General features: G+C 47.4%; 1 protein-coding gene across 1 annotated transcript in view; it reads right to left on the bottom strand.

Moving 5' to 3' along the window:
* Positions 1–14601: 14601 nt before the first annotated feature.
* Positions 14602–19260, bottom strand: part of LOC138533554 (histo-blood group ABO system transferase 2-like) — a 363672-nt gene continuing 359013 nt past the window's right edge. The window contains exon 5 of the mRNA XM_069641153.1: positions 14602–15650. Within this exon, the coding sequence (XP_069497254.1) occupies positions 14966–15650 (685 nt within the window). The 3' untranslated portion in view covers positions 14602–14965. The remainder of the gene's footprint in view (positions 15651–19260) is intronic.

The following is a 19260-nucleotide window of genomic DNA, read 5'->3' on the forward strand; positions in this document are numbered from 1 at the left end:
AATCTCTCATAGTCCACATTAGCAAGGGGGAGGAAATGTGCAAGGAGTGCCTCCTTGGCCGCATCATAGGAGGCATTAGCAGGTGTGAGGTATTCAAATATCTCCTGGACCGCAGGCCCTGCGGAATACAGCATGGTGGCCACTCTGCTGACATCGTCCGTCACCTGAGAGGCCCTGAAATACATATCAAGGCGACTCATCCATCTCCTCCACCGGGGGCCCATGCTCGAAGGTGGTCAGGCTGTTGAGGAATCGGCGCAGCCCCTGCCCCGTCATCCGAGTCTTCAGAGTCAAGCATAGGTCTGAGCGCACAGGCACCCCCACCAGTTGTTCTGGAGGCCGCAACTCAGCCACCCTTCACCAACCACAGTGTGAGTGCATCTAACAGTCAAATCCGATACAAGGTACACACTACGAGCCTGACAGCTCACCTGGGACGGGCACCAGCTCCAAGGACCAAGAACACAGCATGCAGGCGTGAATGTCTCTCAATCACAACCTTCCCCGATGATGAAGAGGATGAAGAAGATACCACAGCGACTTGATGATGAAGGGGACGAATAAAACTGCTGTCTCCATCCGCTGGCATCCACCAATGTATAGGTGTCCCAAAAATTAAGCCATGAGCATGGAGTAGGCTAAGCAGGTCCAGCCATATTAACCCTTCTCCTGGCTTTCACACGACGTAGTTGCACCAAAACTACATAAAAATTCACAATCCAAACATGGGTGTGCAGATCAAGCTGCCTGCAAGCAGAATTGCCAAAAATTTGGCCCGGATTCACTTCCCCCTCCAAACCGGAGCTCGGAGAACATCCGCGGCCTGTCAGACAAAATGGCCGCCGGCCGCGTGTACGAGCCACAGCCACGCTGTAAAACGGAGCATCCAGGTGCTCCGTTTATGCAGAAAAATTCGGAAGCCTGCACCGCCGGGCCCGGGCATCCGCACTCGCTCGTCGCCACTGTTGGGGGGCGGTCCTGAGCCCCCCACTGCGTTCCCGTAAGCCCCCCCACCTGAAAGGACACACACACACAACCTTTTGGTTCGGGCTTCCCGGTCGCTCTGCTCTCGGCCGGGAACGCCCCTTTATTTATACACTTGGCGGCGGCGTGCAACGTCACGCCGCCGCGTAAGCCTGTCATTACGGGCAGCGCCACACACACTCGGTGAATACTCACCACTAGCCATTGGCTAGTGATTATTGACACTTGGCGATTAAGAAATTAGTTGCTGGGGGGCGTGGCCACGCGGCAACGGAAATGGCTGCATAGTTGAGGAGCTCCGAGAGCGGAGAAAATATTCTTTCATCATGAGCATTTAGCCCAGCCTGCATCCATCCATTCATGAATACTTTTTTTCACTGTTGGCAATAGAGGAGTATTATTCTTAAAGCCTTTCCGCGGCTGTTACTACAACGAACTTCCTTACCTTGGCACCGCCAACTCAGTGCTGGGTCTGTGTGGTGCCTGCGTCTCCTCAAGTGCCTTTTGTTTGAACTTTCCCTAGTTCTTTGCGGCAGCCGGGGAATTCTGTGGAGAAGGCTTTCTGGCACCCGACAGTGTGTCTTCCACAGCGACTTCTGTGGCGCTTCGCTTCAGAGGTAGGTCCTGCATTGTATACGTTGCTTTTCTGCCGTACATTCTGAGGCAGTCACTTATTTTCCTTATCGGAGAGCGCACAACGATTCATTAACTGCCTCCAACCTTTGCTGTGGCTTATTCACACAGTTTATAGTTGGTATCACTGTAGGAATCCTCTCCTTATTTCCTCCTATACAGAAGCTCTCCTCTCATCACGTAATCTGGCTAATTAATCACGTTACCTCAGGGCTTCATCTACACAACAAGGCCTACTTGCTACTGACCTCTGGTTGCTGAATTACAGATTACACACCTTATTTTATTTGGATTTCTTTGGGATTTTACTCAATTGCTAATGCACAGCTACTATCTTTTGCCTTTAAACATGGCTGATACTACCAAAACAGTGCTGCTTCTTGACAACTCACCATTTAATTCCTGCTTAGAAAAAAGTCTAGAGGAACTTGGCAATATTAGTGCCTCTATTTCTACGCTGGATTCCCGCTCCTCCTGTATACAAGATGAGCTCAAAGGCTTTAACAATTACATTAAATCTTTCTCTTGCAGACTTGATGAAGCTGAAGAACGAGTTGGTATTGTGAAAGATAGGGTGGAGGGCCTCGAGAACATGCAATTGAGACTTGCACCACTTGAAGGTGAAGTCACGGAATTGGAAGACAGAAACCGTAGGGACAAGCTTTGCTTTTACGGAATCCCTGAAAAAACAGAAGGAGATAACCCCATCAACTTCCTTAGTAAATGGATCCCCTCTGCCCTAGGTATCACCTTTTCACCCCCATTGGAACTGCAGCGTGCCCACAGGATTAGACCCCGCTTCTCCAGTAACAACACTTCGCCAATACCCTTTATTTCCTGCTTTTTTAGGCATCCACTAGCGCACCAAATCCTACTAACTGCCTGGAAGAATTCCCCCATTCTTTTTGAGGGTTACAAAATCTTTATCTCCACACTCTTTTCCAAGATCACCCAAGCCAAAAGGAAAAGACTCCTGGACATGAGACCTCTCTTGAAATCCCTTAACATCAGATATGGTCTCCTGGATCCTGCAAGGATGATAATTACCATTCCAGACGGTCCTACCAAAGAATTCACAGACCCAAATGATCTCTTTAACCTACTTCAAGCTCTTCAATCTTCACCAATGGATACAACCTCCTTGATTCCCTCATCCAATACTTCCAAGCCAGATCCTCTAATTCACTCGCCTAAATTCAGGAAAACTAAAAATCAACACATCAAGTTCACACCTAAGCGCAGCAGATCAACCTCTTCAATTCCATTTGATGCTCCGTCCACCTCAACTCACCTGAGAGACAAATTGATATCTCCCATCAAATCCACTGAGCCTTCTCTTTCAACTTTACAAACTTGACTGACTTCACACGTGGGCTGCGCTTAACCATCACCTTGTCCGATCTACAGTTTATCCTTTTGTTTAATCACCTTGCTCGCTGCTTAATAGCTACATTGGCCGTTTCTACATGTTCATGTTTTTACACCTTTTGACGTCATACTCATCTCACGCTCTTTGCTTCTCCTCGCCTTTGCCTGTTCCGTCTCTGTTTTCTGGTATCCCCTATGATACTCTTATGTATTTTCGAATTATTCTCAATTTATCTCTCATGCCATTATTTATTCTTATATCATTTCTTTCATGTATCTTCCCTATTCTTATTGGTGTTACTTTCTCTTGTTGTGACCCTTCCCTTCTATTCTTCCCTGTTTACTCCGGTGTTGCACAATATATCATTTTCACTCCTTTGATGTATTACATTTCGTAAAATCACACTCATTGAATTATGTTACCGTTTTACTTCTCACTGCGTTATTTTTTGCTTTTGCCATTACTTTCTTTATCATGGCAAATGTCTATTAAGTTTGTTACTTGGAATGTCAAAGAGGCTGAGTCACCCCATCAAAAGTAACAAGATAATCTCCCAACTTGCCAAGCTTAAACCTGATATTCTTTGTCTCCAAGAGACTCACTTAGTTTAGATAGTGAAAACCTCAAGATCAGAGCATCATGGATCAGCCAATACGCTTTTTATCCAATGCTTTAGACAAGAAAGGCGGTGTCTCTATATTAATTAACAAACGGCTAAATTTCACGCTAGTCAATGAAGAAAGTGATCCTGAAGGTCGCTGGATCATTGTAGAAGCAATTATTAATAACCTGCCAGTTACTATTATCAATATTTATGGTCCCAATGCCTCTAATCCCCTTTTTTGGTTTGATTTAAATTTAAAACTCTCACAGATGATTCCTGATAGACTTATTGTTTGTGGCGATATGAATCAAGTTTTTGACTTTACCCTTGATCGTAAATCTACCCCAAATTTTGTTAATTCCAAATCCTGTAGTAGTTTCCTAAACCTACTTCAAAATCTCAATCTAGTTGACTCTTGGCGCTTCTGTCACCCAGATACAAAAGATTGTGGGGGTAATTCATGGAATAGATGTGCACTGAAATTCGTGGCGCAAGCTGGCGCAAGCGTGAAAAAGCCAACGCATGCGCACGCCTGCCATTCATGGAAGGCCCTGCGCATGTTTTTCCTGGGATGTGTACCAAATCCGGGTGTGGCGCACACGTCGTTGTGACAACACGAACGCCGTGCGCGATGCGCACAGGGAAAGCACACAAGGAGTAGCGCACACACCAAAAAGTGGCCAGAACACGTGGAATAGGGAACAATGCATGAAAATTAGGGCGTAACGTGGTAAGTACCATAGCGAAATACACGGAACGCCCACACGCTCGCTAACAACACATATTCATGGATTCGAATAGGGAAAACTCGCGCATACCAAAACACACGCACAGCTGTAAAAACGTCCGTCACGCAAAAGCAGGCAGAAGCACCCCCGCGCAGCATAAAAGTGCACGCAAACAACAAACAAGTACATACAGCTACGATGAACGTCCCATTTCTCGCAGCAGTGATCGTGGGATACCGCAGGAGGAGGAGATTAGCCAGGCCCCAAATTCTTTTGCCCAGGACCAGGCCTATGGCAGGTATAGGTTTCCACCTCATATCATCCCAGACCTGGTCCAGGAGTGGGAGGATGATCTCACATCACCCACCTTGTGCTCCCAAGCACTGAGCCCCTTGGAAAATGTGCTCAATGTACTGCATTTCTTAGCCACTGGGTAATTTCAGCGGACCACTGCCACAGTGGGGGGTTCTCACAGCCGACGCAGTCAGGCTCCCTACACCAGGTGTTGACAATCATGACTGTGTGACCCTCAGTCCGCAGGCACATATACATGCCCAGAACACCCTCAGAAAGGTAGGCCATGATCCAGCACTTTCACAGGGTGGCACACTTCCCCAAAGTGCTTGGTGCCCTAGATTGCACCCATGTGGCCCTACGTCCATCGAGGGCCACGAAGAATATCCACCGCAACCGCAAGCACTGGCATTCCATCAACGTGCAGGTTGTATGCCATGCACAGGGGATCATCACCTCTGTCTATGCAAACCATCCTCGGTCCACCCATGACAGTTTCATATACAGAATGTCTGCCCTGAGCCAGGACCTGGAAGCAGGGAAGCATGGCAACACATGGCTCATTGGTGACTACTAATGCCTGTGCACATGCATGCATGTCACACACAGACAAATACGCAAACCAAACTAATGCCAACCATTATCACCTCCCCAGGGGACAGTGCCTACCCTCTGAGCACCCACATGATGACACCAATACGGAACCCCACCACAACACCTCAGGTAAGATGCAACGCAGCCCATATTGCAACCTGGGTCACAGTGGAGCGCACATTTGGAGTGCTCAAGTCGCGCTTCCGCTCCCTTGACCGCTCTGGCGGGCAGCTACTCTATGCACCCCCAGTAGTGTGCAGGATCATTGTGGCAGCATGTGTCCTGCACAATCTTGCAACACGGCGGGGCATACCGGTGGACATGGTGCCCCCAATTCCCCAACCACACGCACAGGCGCTGCACATGGGAGGGGAAGGGCACGTGGAGGCCGCCCAACTGAGGTGCCCCTCACCTTTTGTGGCCTCCCAACCATGGCACAGATGTACTAGTACTAATACGAGGTGCACACAACAATTGTTCTGGGCAACTTGGGTGAGGGAGGCAAGGTATGTGATGCAAACAGCACCCCTGTGCTCCTGCAAGGCTGCCTGTGGCCCCTTAGGACAAATGACGGGTCACACAACACTCAAGCATCCCAAAAAAACAGGAAAAATAGATACGCGACCCCTGTAGCTCACGTGCGTGTAAAACCCACGTGCATGTAAAAAAACACACGCAGTACGCTGTGGCAGCCAGGAACACAAAAAATGCGTACGTGATCAACACACAGGCTACTATGACCGAAAAAAAGGGGTACGCGACAAACAAGGACACCCGCAGTGGGAAGAATTGTGTGCGCGACCCACCGTCTGCCTTGCGTGTAGAAGAAGAATGCGTAGACAACACCCCCGCCAAAAGAAGAAGTACGCACTGAAGCCGCTTTGAAGTAATCGCATGTGAACCCCAACATCTGGAAAACACACGCACTGCTCTCCACGAAAAGCATGCACAGAGCGATCGAAACCCATGTGGGACTTTTAACCCGTGCCGAGTGAAATGCGTGCATGTTACTTCACCTACGCGGTAAGGACCTTTCTTCGGAATTCACGCAAACGTGCTGTTTTTCACGTGCCAAACCACTCCGTATCAAGCTGGCCACGTGACAACACACGGAAGACCACGCTCCTGCCCAGAAGGCCAAATTACTGCCACCCAGAGCCCTGAGCAGCCTCCTACAAGCCATCTGCTGCTGCCTGTCTGCCTTCTGCCAACAGTGACCTGCCATTTGGTGCCTGCACATCAGCCATCTGCAGGGGTCCAGGCGCTGTGACCACCCCTGCTGGAACAGAAGACTCCCAACTGGTGTTCCAACGCTCCACAGCCCAGCCCCAGGACCCAGTTGCCCATCCACACCTGCCTCGGGGGTTGTCATGTCCGACCCAACACCATCCGGCACCAGTGGCAACCCCTCAGCACAGAGGCAGAGGGCTGCCAGCTTCAGTGATAAGGAAGTTGGCATCCTGGGGGAGCAAGTCCTGGGGCATTCTGATGCTCTCTTCACACCATTGCGCGCCGACTAGGAAGGACGGAATAGGATCTGGAAGGACATAGTGGGTACCATCAATGCAGAGGGGGTGGCACCCCATGACATCAAACACGTCCAGAAACGCTGGGAGGACTACAAGTCCAGGACCCTCAAGACGACACCTTACCACCCAGCAGATGAGGGTCCTGGAGCGCATTCACCCAGTGCTTCATCACCAGATCCACAGGATGCAGGCCCGTCTGGAGTCGAGCAGTAAGTGCCCATGCATTCCTGTTTTAAACAGTGCATGTTGCAGTGTGCTGGTAGTTAGCTACATGGCTGTATGTGTGACATGGGTCATGTATGGATGTATGTGTGCAGGGACATGATGGTGCTGCATGTGAGTCCAGTCAGGCGTCCCCCACATGGATGGTGTATGTGTTACAATGCATCATGCAGAGCAGCATGCGGAATGCACACATGTATGCATGCCTGTGCATGCCTGTGTCTGTACTTGTACATGTTTGGGGTGTGATAGATGGGTGCTGCTGTCATGGACATGTATGGTGTACATGTCCGTGTGTCTGAGTAGTGTGTGAGAGACTGGTCAACGCCATGGATGCATGACACATGTCCATGACGATGTGCTGATTCACTGATACAGCCTAGTCATCCTTGTAGCCACTGTGTCTGGGGGTATATGGGGCCAGATGCATGTCCCTCCAGTGATATGTGTGCATGTGATCAGCATGTCCCATGATGCATGTGAGTTTCAGCCCACCATTGGATGTTTCTACGGTGCCTTGGACATGGATGCAAATGTTTGTTGCATGTGCCATGCCTGTCCCTGCATGTGTGTTGCCTACACTGACCCATGTGTTGTGGAGGGACATGATGGAAGTGACGTTTGACAGTGCCACTCATGTGCTATTGCTTTCTGTCTAGGGGACTATTGTACAGTACCCTGATGCTTGTGTTCAATGTCTCCCTTTACACAGCGGCGAGTGAAGAAGAGGGCGTAGACGGCGCTGTGGAGGAAAGTGGCAGGGAAGCCTGCACTGGCCAGCGACGCAAGGCCCAGTCACGCTCCCAGGAAATTCCATCAATGAGGGGACTGGTGCTGCGTCCGCCACTACAGCTGCAGTGGAAGGGGCGGGTGAGCCCCCACAAGGGCTTGCGACGGCGGAAGACGGTGCAGAGACATCCAGGTTGGTGGTGTGTGCAGAGGAGGAGGAGGCCACTACAGAGCCGCACATGGGGACTGGTGGGGGTGGTACCACTGGTCCAGGTGCAGTCCAGGGGCAGGGGCAGGAGGCAGCACAGGTTGTCATGGAGGGGCCTGTGCATGTCACTGTCCCTGACACTGTGACTGCATCACCATGCACCAGCAGGGATGCCCCGTCCAAGGCCCGTCCGCATGTAGGGGGGAGGTCCACGTCATCTGGCACTCCTCTACCTGTGGACGTGGGGACCCGTGACAGGATTGAGTCCGTCCTGATTGGTGTTGCGTTGCGCACCCTTGACATTCCCTGGGGGGGCCATGCACGTCATCACGAAGAGCTGTGTGACAACGTGGCCCAGTTGGGAGGGATCATGGTCGGGGCTTTCCTCCATGTGTCGGCCAGTCTTGCGGCCCTCTCCTCCTCTGGGCACACTATGCGCAAGTCGTTTTCTGCGCCGTCTTCCGTCCCAGATGCCACCAGTGCCCGCTGTGGACCTGCTCCAACCAACGCATCTAGCCTGGTTGAGATCCCATCCCTGCCACAGTCGGGAGTGGGAGGTCCAGAAGGGGTGGCCACCCCACCAACTAGACCCCAGCAGATGGAGGATGTGCCAGCATCATTGGGCAGGGCACGTGCACGACGGCGCCGGGGGATTCCATCAGCCTGGAGGCCGTCGTGTTGGCAGAGGCAGTTGCGTCGGAGGCAGCAGCAGGCTCAGCCTGGGAGGCATCATGGCTCGGGGCCATCAACACCCCGGGGGCAGGCATCGGCCGAGGGGCAGGAGGACCCCGGACTGGGAGTGCCTTCTGTGTGGCAGAGGTTGGGCCAGCAAATAGAGGTGGAGAGGCGGTGGGCGGAGAGGGCACGGCTCAGGATGGTCAGGGCGGAGAACTCCATGCACTGTGCTTTGAGGCGGGTGGAGGGCCTTGAGGAAACTCACAGGGAGTTGAGGGATTCCATGGCTGCATCCCTGCGAGACCTCGAGGCCAGGGAACAGGCCCGACTCCAGAACCTCGACGTGTTATGTAGTAGGTAGGTTTTTGGTTAGGTTTCCTTTGGATTGTTGGGCTCATGGGCCCTTGATTTTTCATTTGTATATAGTTATGGACCTGGTTTTACTTTTATCTTTTTACCCATGGAGGAATGCTTTGCTTTTTTTTTTAATTTTGGATTTTGTTTAATGGACGGACGCTTTGGAGCCATTTTACTTTGGATTTTATTGATTTCCGCTTTCATTGGTTTTCCTTAATTTTGGACATCCAGACTTGTATTTATTATTTGTTTTCTTGTGTGATTTTGTTTCATTCATTCAGTTTTGTATTTAATACATTTCTTATTTGTTTACTTTATTTGTGTGCTCTTCTCTCATTGGTTTCGTGCATGTCACAATGTGGGGTTTCTCAGTCATGTGTCGCCATTGTGTGGATCTGACGGACATGTATTCATGGGCATACTGGTTATTTGGGATCTATCATGACATGGGGAATTCAATGAGTCGGGGCCTGCTGGCAGGTGCCCGTCACTGGGGGTGGGGTGAGGGGGCATGTGTCGGGGCTCACAATTGCATGGTGCCATGTGGCCTGCCTGCGGGGCATGGTCTGGGGTGTAAGGTGGCCCCCTGTGTTGTGGGCTGCCTGCAGGGCATGGTCTGGAGTTTAGGGTGGTCCCCTGTGGTGTGGGCTGCCTGCAGGGCATGGTCTGGGGTCTAGGGCGGTCCCCTCTGGTGTGGGCTGCCTGCGGGGCATGGGTAGGGGTGTAGGGTGGTCCCCTGTGGTGTGGGCTGCCTGCGGGGCATGCCCAGGTGGTAGGGTGGTCCCCTGTGGTGTGGGCTGCCTGCAGGGCATGGTCTGGGGTTTAGGGTGGTCCCCTGTAGTGTGGGCTGCCTGCAGGGCATGGTCAAGGGGTGTAGGGTGGTCCCCTGTGGTGTGGGCTGTCTGCGGGGCATGGTCTGGGGTGTAGGGTGGTCCCCTGTGGTGTGGGCTGCCTGCGGGGCATGGGGAGGGGTGTAGGGTGTTCCCCTGTGGTGTGGGCTGCCTGCGGGGCATGGTCTGGGGTGTAGGGTGGTCCCCTGTGGTGTGGGCTGCCTGCGGGGCATGCCCAGGGGTGTAGGGTGGTCCCCTGTGGTGTGGGCTGCCTGTGGGGCATGGGTAGGGGTGTAGGGTGGTCCCCTGTGGTGTGGGCTGCCTGCGGGGCATGCCCAGGGGTGTAGGGTGGTCCCCTGTGGTGTGGGCTGTCTGTGGGGCATGGTCTGGGGTGTAGGGTGGTCCCCTGTGGTGTGGGCTGCCTGCGGGGCATGGGGAGGGGTGTAGGGTGGTCCCCTGTGGTGTGGGCTGCTTGCAGGGCATTTGGAGGGGTGTAGGGTGGTCCCCTGTGGTGTGGGCTGCCTGCGGGGCATGCCCAGGGGTGTAGGGTGGTCCCCTGTGGTGTGGGCTGCCTGTGGGGCATGGTCTTGGGTGATGGGCTGCCTGCGGGGCATGGTCTGGGGTGTAGGGTGGTCCCCTGTGTGTGGGCTGCCTGCGGGGCATGGGGAGGGGGGAAGGGGCACACCCGGGAGGGCCCACACTGCCAAATCGCATGTGAAACTCCACGCGCACCCCCAGAATACGCGTACCCCGCTCGTGCCAGGCCAATCATGTGTGAAACTCCACGTGAACCCCCGGAATACACGTTCCCCGCTCGCGCCAGGCCAATCGCCTGTGAAACTCCACACGCATCCCTGGAATACACGTACCCCGCATGCACCAGGCCAGTCGCGTATGAAACCCCACGCGCACCCCTGGAATACGCATACCTCGCGTATCTGCGCCGAATTCTATGAATTACCCCCTGTACGTTTTATTCCCCTCCCCACCAATCCTTCTCTAGACTTGATTATATTTTTGTTAATTCTTCACTAACTCCCACTATTTTGAATTCTGAAATTGGCCCGATAACCATTTCTGATCATGCTCCTGTCTCCACCACGTTAGAATGGATTCCTATTTCCAAACTTTGTCCCTGGTGGAGATTTAATTCATTTCTCCTTAATGACAAATCCTTCATTAACAAAACTAAGTCCTTTATCGACGATTTCTTTCTCAATAATCGCCCTGAATATACATCCACCCATAATAATTGGGATGCTTTCAAACCCACCCTCTGTGGGTTCATAATTCAATTTTTTCGGGCATTAAAAAATTACAATCGGAACTTACTCACAACGCTCTGTTGTCCTCTATCAAACTTATCGAACGGTCGTACTATACCAACCCGATTCCAATATCATGAAAGCTCTCATGGCCCAACGTATAGAATTTAATAAATTATCCACCGACAGAGCTGCCAACTCTATACTTAGATCTAGAACTAAACTACACATTGGATCCAAGATGGGAAAATGCTAGCTTCCTGCTTAAAAAACAAGAAAGAAAAGTCGCTCATACCCATATTGTTTCCGCTGATGCTATCAGATTAACAAATCCAAAAGATATTAATAACGCTTTTCACAATTTTTACTCCAATCTATATTCCTCTGATCCTTCTACTAACACTTCTGAAATCTATTCTTTCTTCAGAAAAAAAGTCCTCAAATCCCGTCGACCTTTCCTCTTTTGACATCCCTATTACCCTATTATCAGACCTCAAACCTAATAAAGCCCCAGGACCTGACGGGTTTACCATAGATTTCATAAAACCTTTGTTGTTTCCATTGCTCCAAAACTCTTACACTTATATTCATGCTTTATTGAAATTGGTCAAAGGCCTGGTGCCTTTGGTGAAGTGCTTCTCGTACTCTTTCCCAAATCTGATAAAGAGCCCTCCTTAATTAAAAACTACAGACCCATCCTTCTTATTAATTCCGATTCTAAGATATTTGCCAAAGCTCTAGCTAAACGCTTAGAGCAATACCTTCCTAAGCTTATACACTATGACCAGTCTTGTTTTATCAAAGATTGCCACGCTTCCTTGACGCTGAGAAAGCTTTTGATCATGTCTCTTGGTCTTTTATGTTTCATTCCTTAACCTGGCATGGCTTCTCTCCTTATTTTATTAACCTGGTCAAAGTCCTATACTCCTCTCCTACTACTAAAATTCTAATTTATAATTCCATCTCCTCTTCCTTCCAAATTAAAAGAGACACCCATCAAGGTTGTCCCATCTCTCCCTCATTATTTTACCTTGAACTAGAATTTCTCCTATAAAGCATCAGAACAAATTCCAACATCAAAGGTATCTTCATTAACAATATAGAAATCAAACTTTTTGCCTATTCCGATGACATTCTTTACCCCTCTAACCCTGCCTCCTCCATCCAACATTTAATAACTACTATAAATCACTTTTCTTCTTGTTCAAGTTAAATTTGGATAAATCTGAGGTCATGACTCTCACCAACACCTGTAACCCTAACAATACCCCACTATTCGGAATGTCTTGGCAACCCTCACATATTAAATATCTTGGGCTTCAAATTGCTAAAGATATACATACTACTATTACACTCAACACCAAGCTTTTAATTGAAAAAGTTACAGACATGGTCTCAAGATGGTGCCTCCGTTTCTTATCTTGGTGGGCCAAACTTGATACTATAAAAATGATGATTAGCCCCATTTTGTTCTACTCTTTGTCTATGATTCCCACTGCAATTCACTCTTCATTCTACAAAAAACTTGACTCCCTTCTTCTTAAATTTGTATGGAATCATAAAGTACCACGCATTGCTATCAGCAATTTAAGACTCTGTAAACCTTCTGGTGGAGGTACATTCCCTAACTTCCAATTGTACCATGAAGCCTTTATTCTAAAACAATGAACTATCTTTAAAATTTTGAAACCCATCTTGAAATTGCTCCTCTTTGGGTAAGTATTGAAACTAGCTTTATCGCTGCACTTTCCCTCTCTCATTTCTTAGTGACTTCCTCTTGGCTAAATATTACCTTATTTCCTACTCTAAATCTTTTCAAATCCATTTGGAATAAACTCCCCACCAATTATTTCCCTAAACCTAACCTAGATGACATCGACCTTTGGTTGAATAAACAAAATCCCACCAAATCCAGCCCCACTAGTATTTACAGATGGTACTCAGATTTGCCAACAGTAGAATATCCCTGAGTCAGATCTCCCCTTTCACACATCCCAGATTAAATCATGAATTATATCCCTTTGTACTGTGACCTAAAATTCCCCTTCCCCTTTTCTGAATTTTTTAATCAGCAACCCTTCTATTAGTGCCACCAAGCTCTCTGCATTCCTAAATGACCCTCCCTCACCCACCTTACTAAACCATAGCACTTTCAGACTATGGGAGACATACTGGAACCTTCAACTGACCCCAGCCCTTTGGACCAAAATATGGAAAATGTGTCATTCCACGTCTGTCACTGCCAATCTTACCAAAACTTATTTTTCATCTTTCAGAGTGCCTTCCTCGCACCCTTGCATATTGCCAAGGTCATAGATAATTCTCCCAATAACTGTTGGTCATGTCACAAACCTAATGCTGATTTTCTTCATTTAATTTTCAAGTGTAAATATATGTTTCCTTTTGGTATCGGATACAACAGATTTTTCACTTAATTGCTTTCTAATCTTATGATTGGCTCCATTCTCAACCCTATAATGCGACAAATTGAATCTCCTACTTCATTTAATTTGTTTGTCAGTATAGCGTCCCATAACATTACTTGTAACTGGAAGAACACATCTAACTTATCTTTTAAATGTTGGTGGAATTCTATCTGTTCCACTAATCGGATTGAAAAATGTCATGCTTCTTCCTCTGACTGTTTGTACAAATTTAACAAAAAATTTAATGTATTAATTCATTATCGCAACAATCCTGACTAAATACAATTACTTCTTTAATATTGCTATCCCTTCCCTATCCTTTCCCTACGGTTTCCTGTCTTGTTCCCTCGTTCTTGTCTCCCTTGCTCCCCGTATCTGTGTTAATATCCATTTAGTAATTTAATCGCATTGAATGTTTTCCATTCAACTTGTTTTTATCATTTGTTATTGATATTTTACTCCAAGAGAGTATATTTGTTAAAATCTGTTAAATATGTGTACCTTTTTCTTGTACCACTTGCTATTTACTCATCTAATAAAAATGATTAAACAAAAAAAAAGAAATTAGTTGCTGTGTGTATACGTAGAATTGAGATGACAAGTGACTTTTTATGACAAATTTAAATGTGTATAACTGATGTCAGCATTGTTGCTGTGGAAATAGATGCAAGGTCACCGTCTATTAAGGTGAACTTGAAAATGCTAATTACGGATCTATGTTTCCTCGCAGCAATTTGCTCGAGGCCCATTTGGTAGAATTGTTTTACCACATTTTATCTTAAAAAATGCGTGAGGAGACCATCTCAGGGGACTTTGTGGAATGCTTTGAAAATATACATGAGTGTATGATCATGCTCTTGTGCTGAGTGGATGCTGCAGGCTATAGCAAAACGTGCATTCATTTGGAACATATATCGGCTGGTGTGAGTATAACTAGGTATATACATTTCAAGCAACAGTTGAGTTTTATCATATGGGCCTTGCCGTTGAAGAAGAACAGTTCTTCCTGGATGTTTATTGGAGTACAGGAGGGCGGAACACTTTATTACAGAGATGCACAACATTGTGAGTTTGACGTCATGATGTTCCTCCTACACATGAGCGCATGAACCATTGGAACCCGTAAAAGTCAAGAATAATCACATCAAACCATATGCCTTCATAGGTATTATTTTATTTTTGTGTGCCTACACGTCAACATACACAATCTCCCTTTTACGTTGAAGAAAAATTTAAGATAATGGCCATTTACTTTGTAACACCAACCAATTTCAGGATATTTGTTTATATGCATTTAAGCTGCTCTCTTGGATGTTGTGTCTGCATTCAGTCAATTCACTGTCTACGTTGAAATCGGCCAAAAGAAATTGGGATTTTCAGAGCTGTGGCAAGATCTACAACTTATATTCCTCTGATACAACTCCAAGTCTTCCTTAATCGCTAGTGTAGCCTTTTCACCCTGCAGTCTATTGTCCCAGCACCCAGAATCATCTGCAGATAGCCATCTCTGCACCACTACTAGCTCCGGATTTCTTCATGGTCCTTTGTTACCGCCAAGAAGCGTTTCTTTTTCAGCAAATCGCCATGAAGCATATACACGTCCCACATGTACTCAGGGGAGAGCACCTTGGTTGGCTTGTGTCTGACTAGGTACCTATTTAGGTGACTCTCATCATGCCAGACTGCTTCAATACCTTTGGATTTATCTGCAATGATGGCACGGTTACAGGCATAGGTCAGCTGGTAGATCTGTGCCACAGTTCCAGCAAAGATCGCCCCCATGTAGTAGAAATCCCCCTCGGCTGGACTGATGTAGGCTAGTGAGCTGGGCCTGTGCTCGTAAGGTAAGCTGTATCGCGGCATTGTGAAGTAGCCAGGGTGTAGTGTGGCAACCAGCTCACCAAGAATCTCCACACCAACGTGGTCATTGAATACCATGTCAACATCCACACACACTAAATACTGCACTTCGTTGTAGAAGCGGTGTTTGGCCATCATGCTCAGAGCCTCCATACGGTACATTGAGATTTCCTGCCACGGCTGGTGGGCAGGGATTTCCAGAATGTGAGCAGAGCGTCCATGGTGCAGAGGGATGGTGGGAATCTTTTTTGGTTGGTCAGTGAAGATGTAGTAGTGCACCTTGCGACCCACCATGAAATGTTCTTCAGCAGAAAGCAGGAAATTCTGAAGGAACTGAACATACCTGTAAACCAAAGCAACACAGGAATTACCACAAGGGAATGAATACAATTATAATGTGCAAATTTGGCCTCTGAGTCTGACTAAATGCTACAAAACACACCCAAGACAGTTATTGACCATGATTCCGATTGCCACCACCTACAAGCAACATGATGCTCAACGGCTGCCCACCTTTTGCTTAGCATAGTCACTATTTTCTAAATGTGTGCCATCATTGCACTCCAATCAAACCTACTTCCCAAGGGAATATTCACATTTTCCCCTAGGCTGTCCCTTTTTGGACGGTGTCTTATCCCGACAATAGTCTGTTACTTTTAACCTGCCTAGATCCCAGTATCAAGAAGATGCTTCACTCCTTCAGCCTCCCAGCCCACTCGGTAAAGACGCCATGGTAGTTAAAGCTCCATGGACCAGCTCATCTCCTGATAGGCCACAGGAACACATGCACAGCAGCATTTTTGTGAACACTCTGGAAGCCCTATGGCACCCTCTGGTGGACCTCAAAGGACTGTTAGTTAAGTGTCTGCATGTTTGCTGGCTTGCCGGCTCTGCCCAGAGACCCTAAAAAAACGAAAAAATGTCAGTCCCAGTACCCTTTTTAATGCACACTCTCAAGACCCCTGTATCCTCAATCAGTCAAAAAAGAAGCATTGGCATAGTCAATAGTTTAGGCCTTTTCATATGTTCATTGCAATTTACATTTGTAGCCATGAATTTTTTTTTTTTTGTTTTTTTAAATATTTATTTATAATATATATAATATATACAACATATCAGCCACAACAATACTATAGAACCAAATCATAGACAAGAAAAAAAAAACGAATCAACTTAAAAGAAATCATTGAACACGTTCCAAATCTTCTCATATGTCGACATTTTACATTTCAATCTGTAAATAAGTTTCTCTGTCCGTGAGAGGCATTGCATTTCCTGAATCCACTCCCCATAGGAAGGAGATTCCCGTCCTTTCCACCCGCGGAGAATCAACCTCTTGGCCACAATAAATGCACGAAAAAACCACTTCTTGTGGGCTGAGCTGACATCACCCAACCCGGAATCATCACCCAGGATCACCGTCCTAAAATCAAGAACCGAGCCACCTCCTGCAATCCTGTTACACACATTACAAACTTCACTCCAAAAATCTCTGACTCTCACACAATCCCACAACATGTGCTCCAATGACCCGACTGCCTGGACGCACCCCCAACAGTTAGAATTGTCAGACATGCCCCTTTTATGCAGTGTTTCAGGGCACCAATATACCCGGTTCAGGATCTTTATCTGTCGAGAACGTTCACTTAGATTCAGAGAGCACAAGGATACATTACTACACATATTCTGCCAATCATCCAAATCAATCTCTGATCCTATTCTCTCACTCCATACTCTCCGTAAATTGTCATTATTACGATAATGCGACACCATTAACTTGTAAAGCCGACTGGCTAGGCCGCCACACTTCCCACTAGAGTCTGTCAGCAAAGCGCACATATCTAAAGAATCAGACCAGTCAACCTCCCCAACCGCCCTCTTTAGCCGTCTATATGCCGAGTCCGATAAACCATCAAAATTCCATCTCTCTCTCAGCTCTGCGGCAGTCAACCATTGATCATCATTCCCCAAATCAGAAACCTGTTTAATATTCATCAAAAACCATTCAGGCCAAAAAACAGTCCTCAAATTGTCCCTGATCCTAGGATTCAACCAGATAGAGGCACACCTGCTTTTGAACGCATCCCTATCAAGCAATGACCAAACAGCAATCCATGAATCACGCAAAAAGGACGTTGCCAACAAATTGCCACCCGGAATCTTTGTATTAGTGGTCAACAAGGCTGTCGGGCCCAGCGGCCCATAAGCGCTGGACTCCGCCACCGCCCAGCTGTCTAAATTGCCTGTCAAAAATGGAACAAAAGAATGGGCAGAAAAGGCCAAATGATAGGCCCGAAAATTCGGTACCCCTAGACCACCTAAATGGACAGGAAGCTGTAATTTCCAAAGACTAAGTCTTGGTGGCTTTTTGTCCCACAAAAATTCTTGAAGTAGGCGGTCCAATTCCTTCCAGTAGCAGCACTTAATCTTCAAAGGAAGCATGCTAGACACAAAATTAATTTTGGGTGTTGTATTCATCTTCAGGGCATTGACTTTACCCCATAAAGAGAGCTTAAGCAAAGACCACCTTTCTAGATCCGATTTACATTCACGAATAACCACGGTCATGTTCTCATCCACCATCCTGGAAAGAGGATACGTCAACCATACCCCTAAATAACGCAAACGTTCCCCGCACCACGTAAATCCCTGTCCCGTAACCATGGTTTTATCACAACCATTCGTTAGGGGCAGCACTTCAGACTTCAAACGGTTAATCTTGTAGCCCGAGCATTCATAAAAATCCGACAACAACCTCATCAAACAAGGCAAAGACACCTGCAAATTCTCCAGTACTAGTAGAAGGTCGTCCGCATAAAGCCAAGCCTTCTGTACCATACCCCAGCAGCTCACCCCGTGTAAATCTGGTTCATGTTTGATGCAAACAGCGAGAGGCTCAATTGCCAGAATGAACAACAGAGGGGAGAAAGGACAACCCTGACGCGTGCCGCGTTCCAAACCAAAAGGTTCTGAAATTACACCATTAGTCTTAACGGCAGCAGTCGGCCTGGAATATAAAAGAGCTACCCAAGAAATGAACCCCTCACCCAGATTCATCCTCCTTAGTACAGAATACAAGTAATCCCAACTAACCCTGTCGAACGCTTTCTCCGCATCCAGCGAAAGGACAGCAGCATCTCGGTCTGTTCTATCCGCCATTTCCATAGTAAGTAATAATCTTCTGATGTTACTAGAGGTACGCCTATTTTTCATGAAACCAGATTGTTCCTCCCCAATCAGATTAGGCAAAAATTGCACCAGACGCATAGCAAGGACCTTGGCAAGAATCTTATTATCTGTATTGATTAGGCTTATCGGACGGTAACTGGCCGGAAGATTACAATCCCTGCCCTTTTTCAAAAACACCGAAATAGAAGCATGATTAGTACTCTCAGGCAGCATCCCAGTCTGTTTGCTAGATACATACACGTCTCTCAAGAGTTCCAAGGCCGAGTTCGGAAGAATCTTATAAAACTCACTAGGGAGGCCATCAGGACCCGGGGATTTGCCTGCATTCAGTGCTGAAATCGCTCCTTTGATCTCATCTATCGTAATCTCAACCCCAAGTAGATCACGATCGTCATCTAAAACCGTCGGTATTGGCAAATTACCAAAGAAGTTCTCGCCCACACTAGTAATACCCGCCTCAGTGCTGTACAGGTTCTCATAGAAGTCACGAAATGTCAAGTTAATTTTATTTGGATCAAATGTAATTCTACCATCCTTGTCAATAATAGACGTTATCGCAGATTCTGAAATCCTTTTCCTCAACCTGTATGCTAACCATCTGTCGCAACGCTCCCCTTTCTCAAAATATGTACATTTTGAATAGAACAAGCCTCGTTCAGCCCTCATCGTCAAAAAGTCCTCCATTTCTTTTTTAAGTTTTTTCAATGTTGCCAAAGAAACTGAATTAGTCTGGTCAAGCATCAGATCCCTCGAGATCTCACTAA

This window comes from Ambystoma mexicanum, chromosome 1q (assembly GCF_040938575.1).
Source record: "Ambystoma mexicanum isolate Mex_15411 chromosome 1q, UKY_AmexF1_1, whole genome shotgun sequence".
Classification (NCBI taxonomy): domain Eukaryota; kingdom Metazoa; phylum Chordata; class Amphibia; order Caudata; family Ambystomatidae; genus Ambystoma; species Ambystoma mexicanum.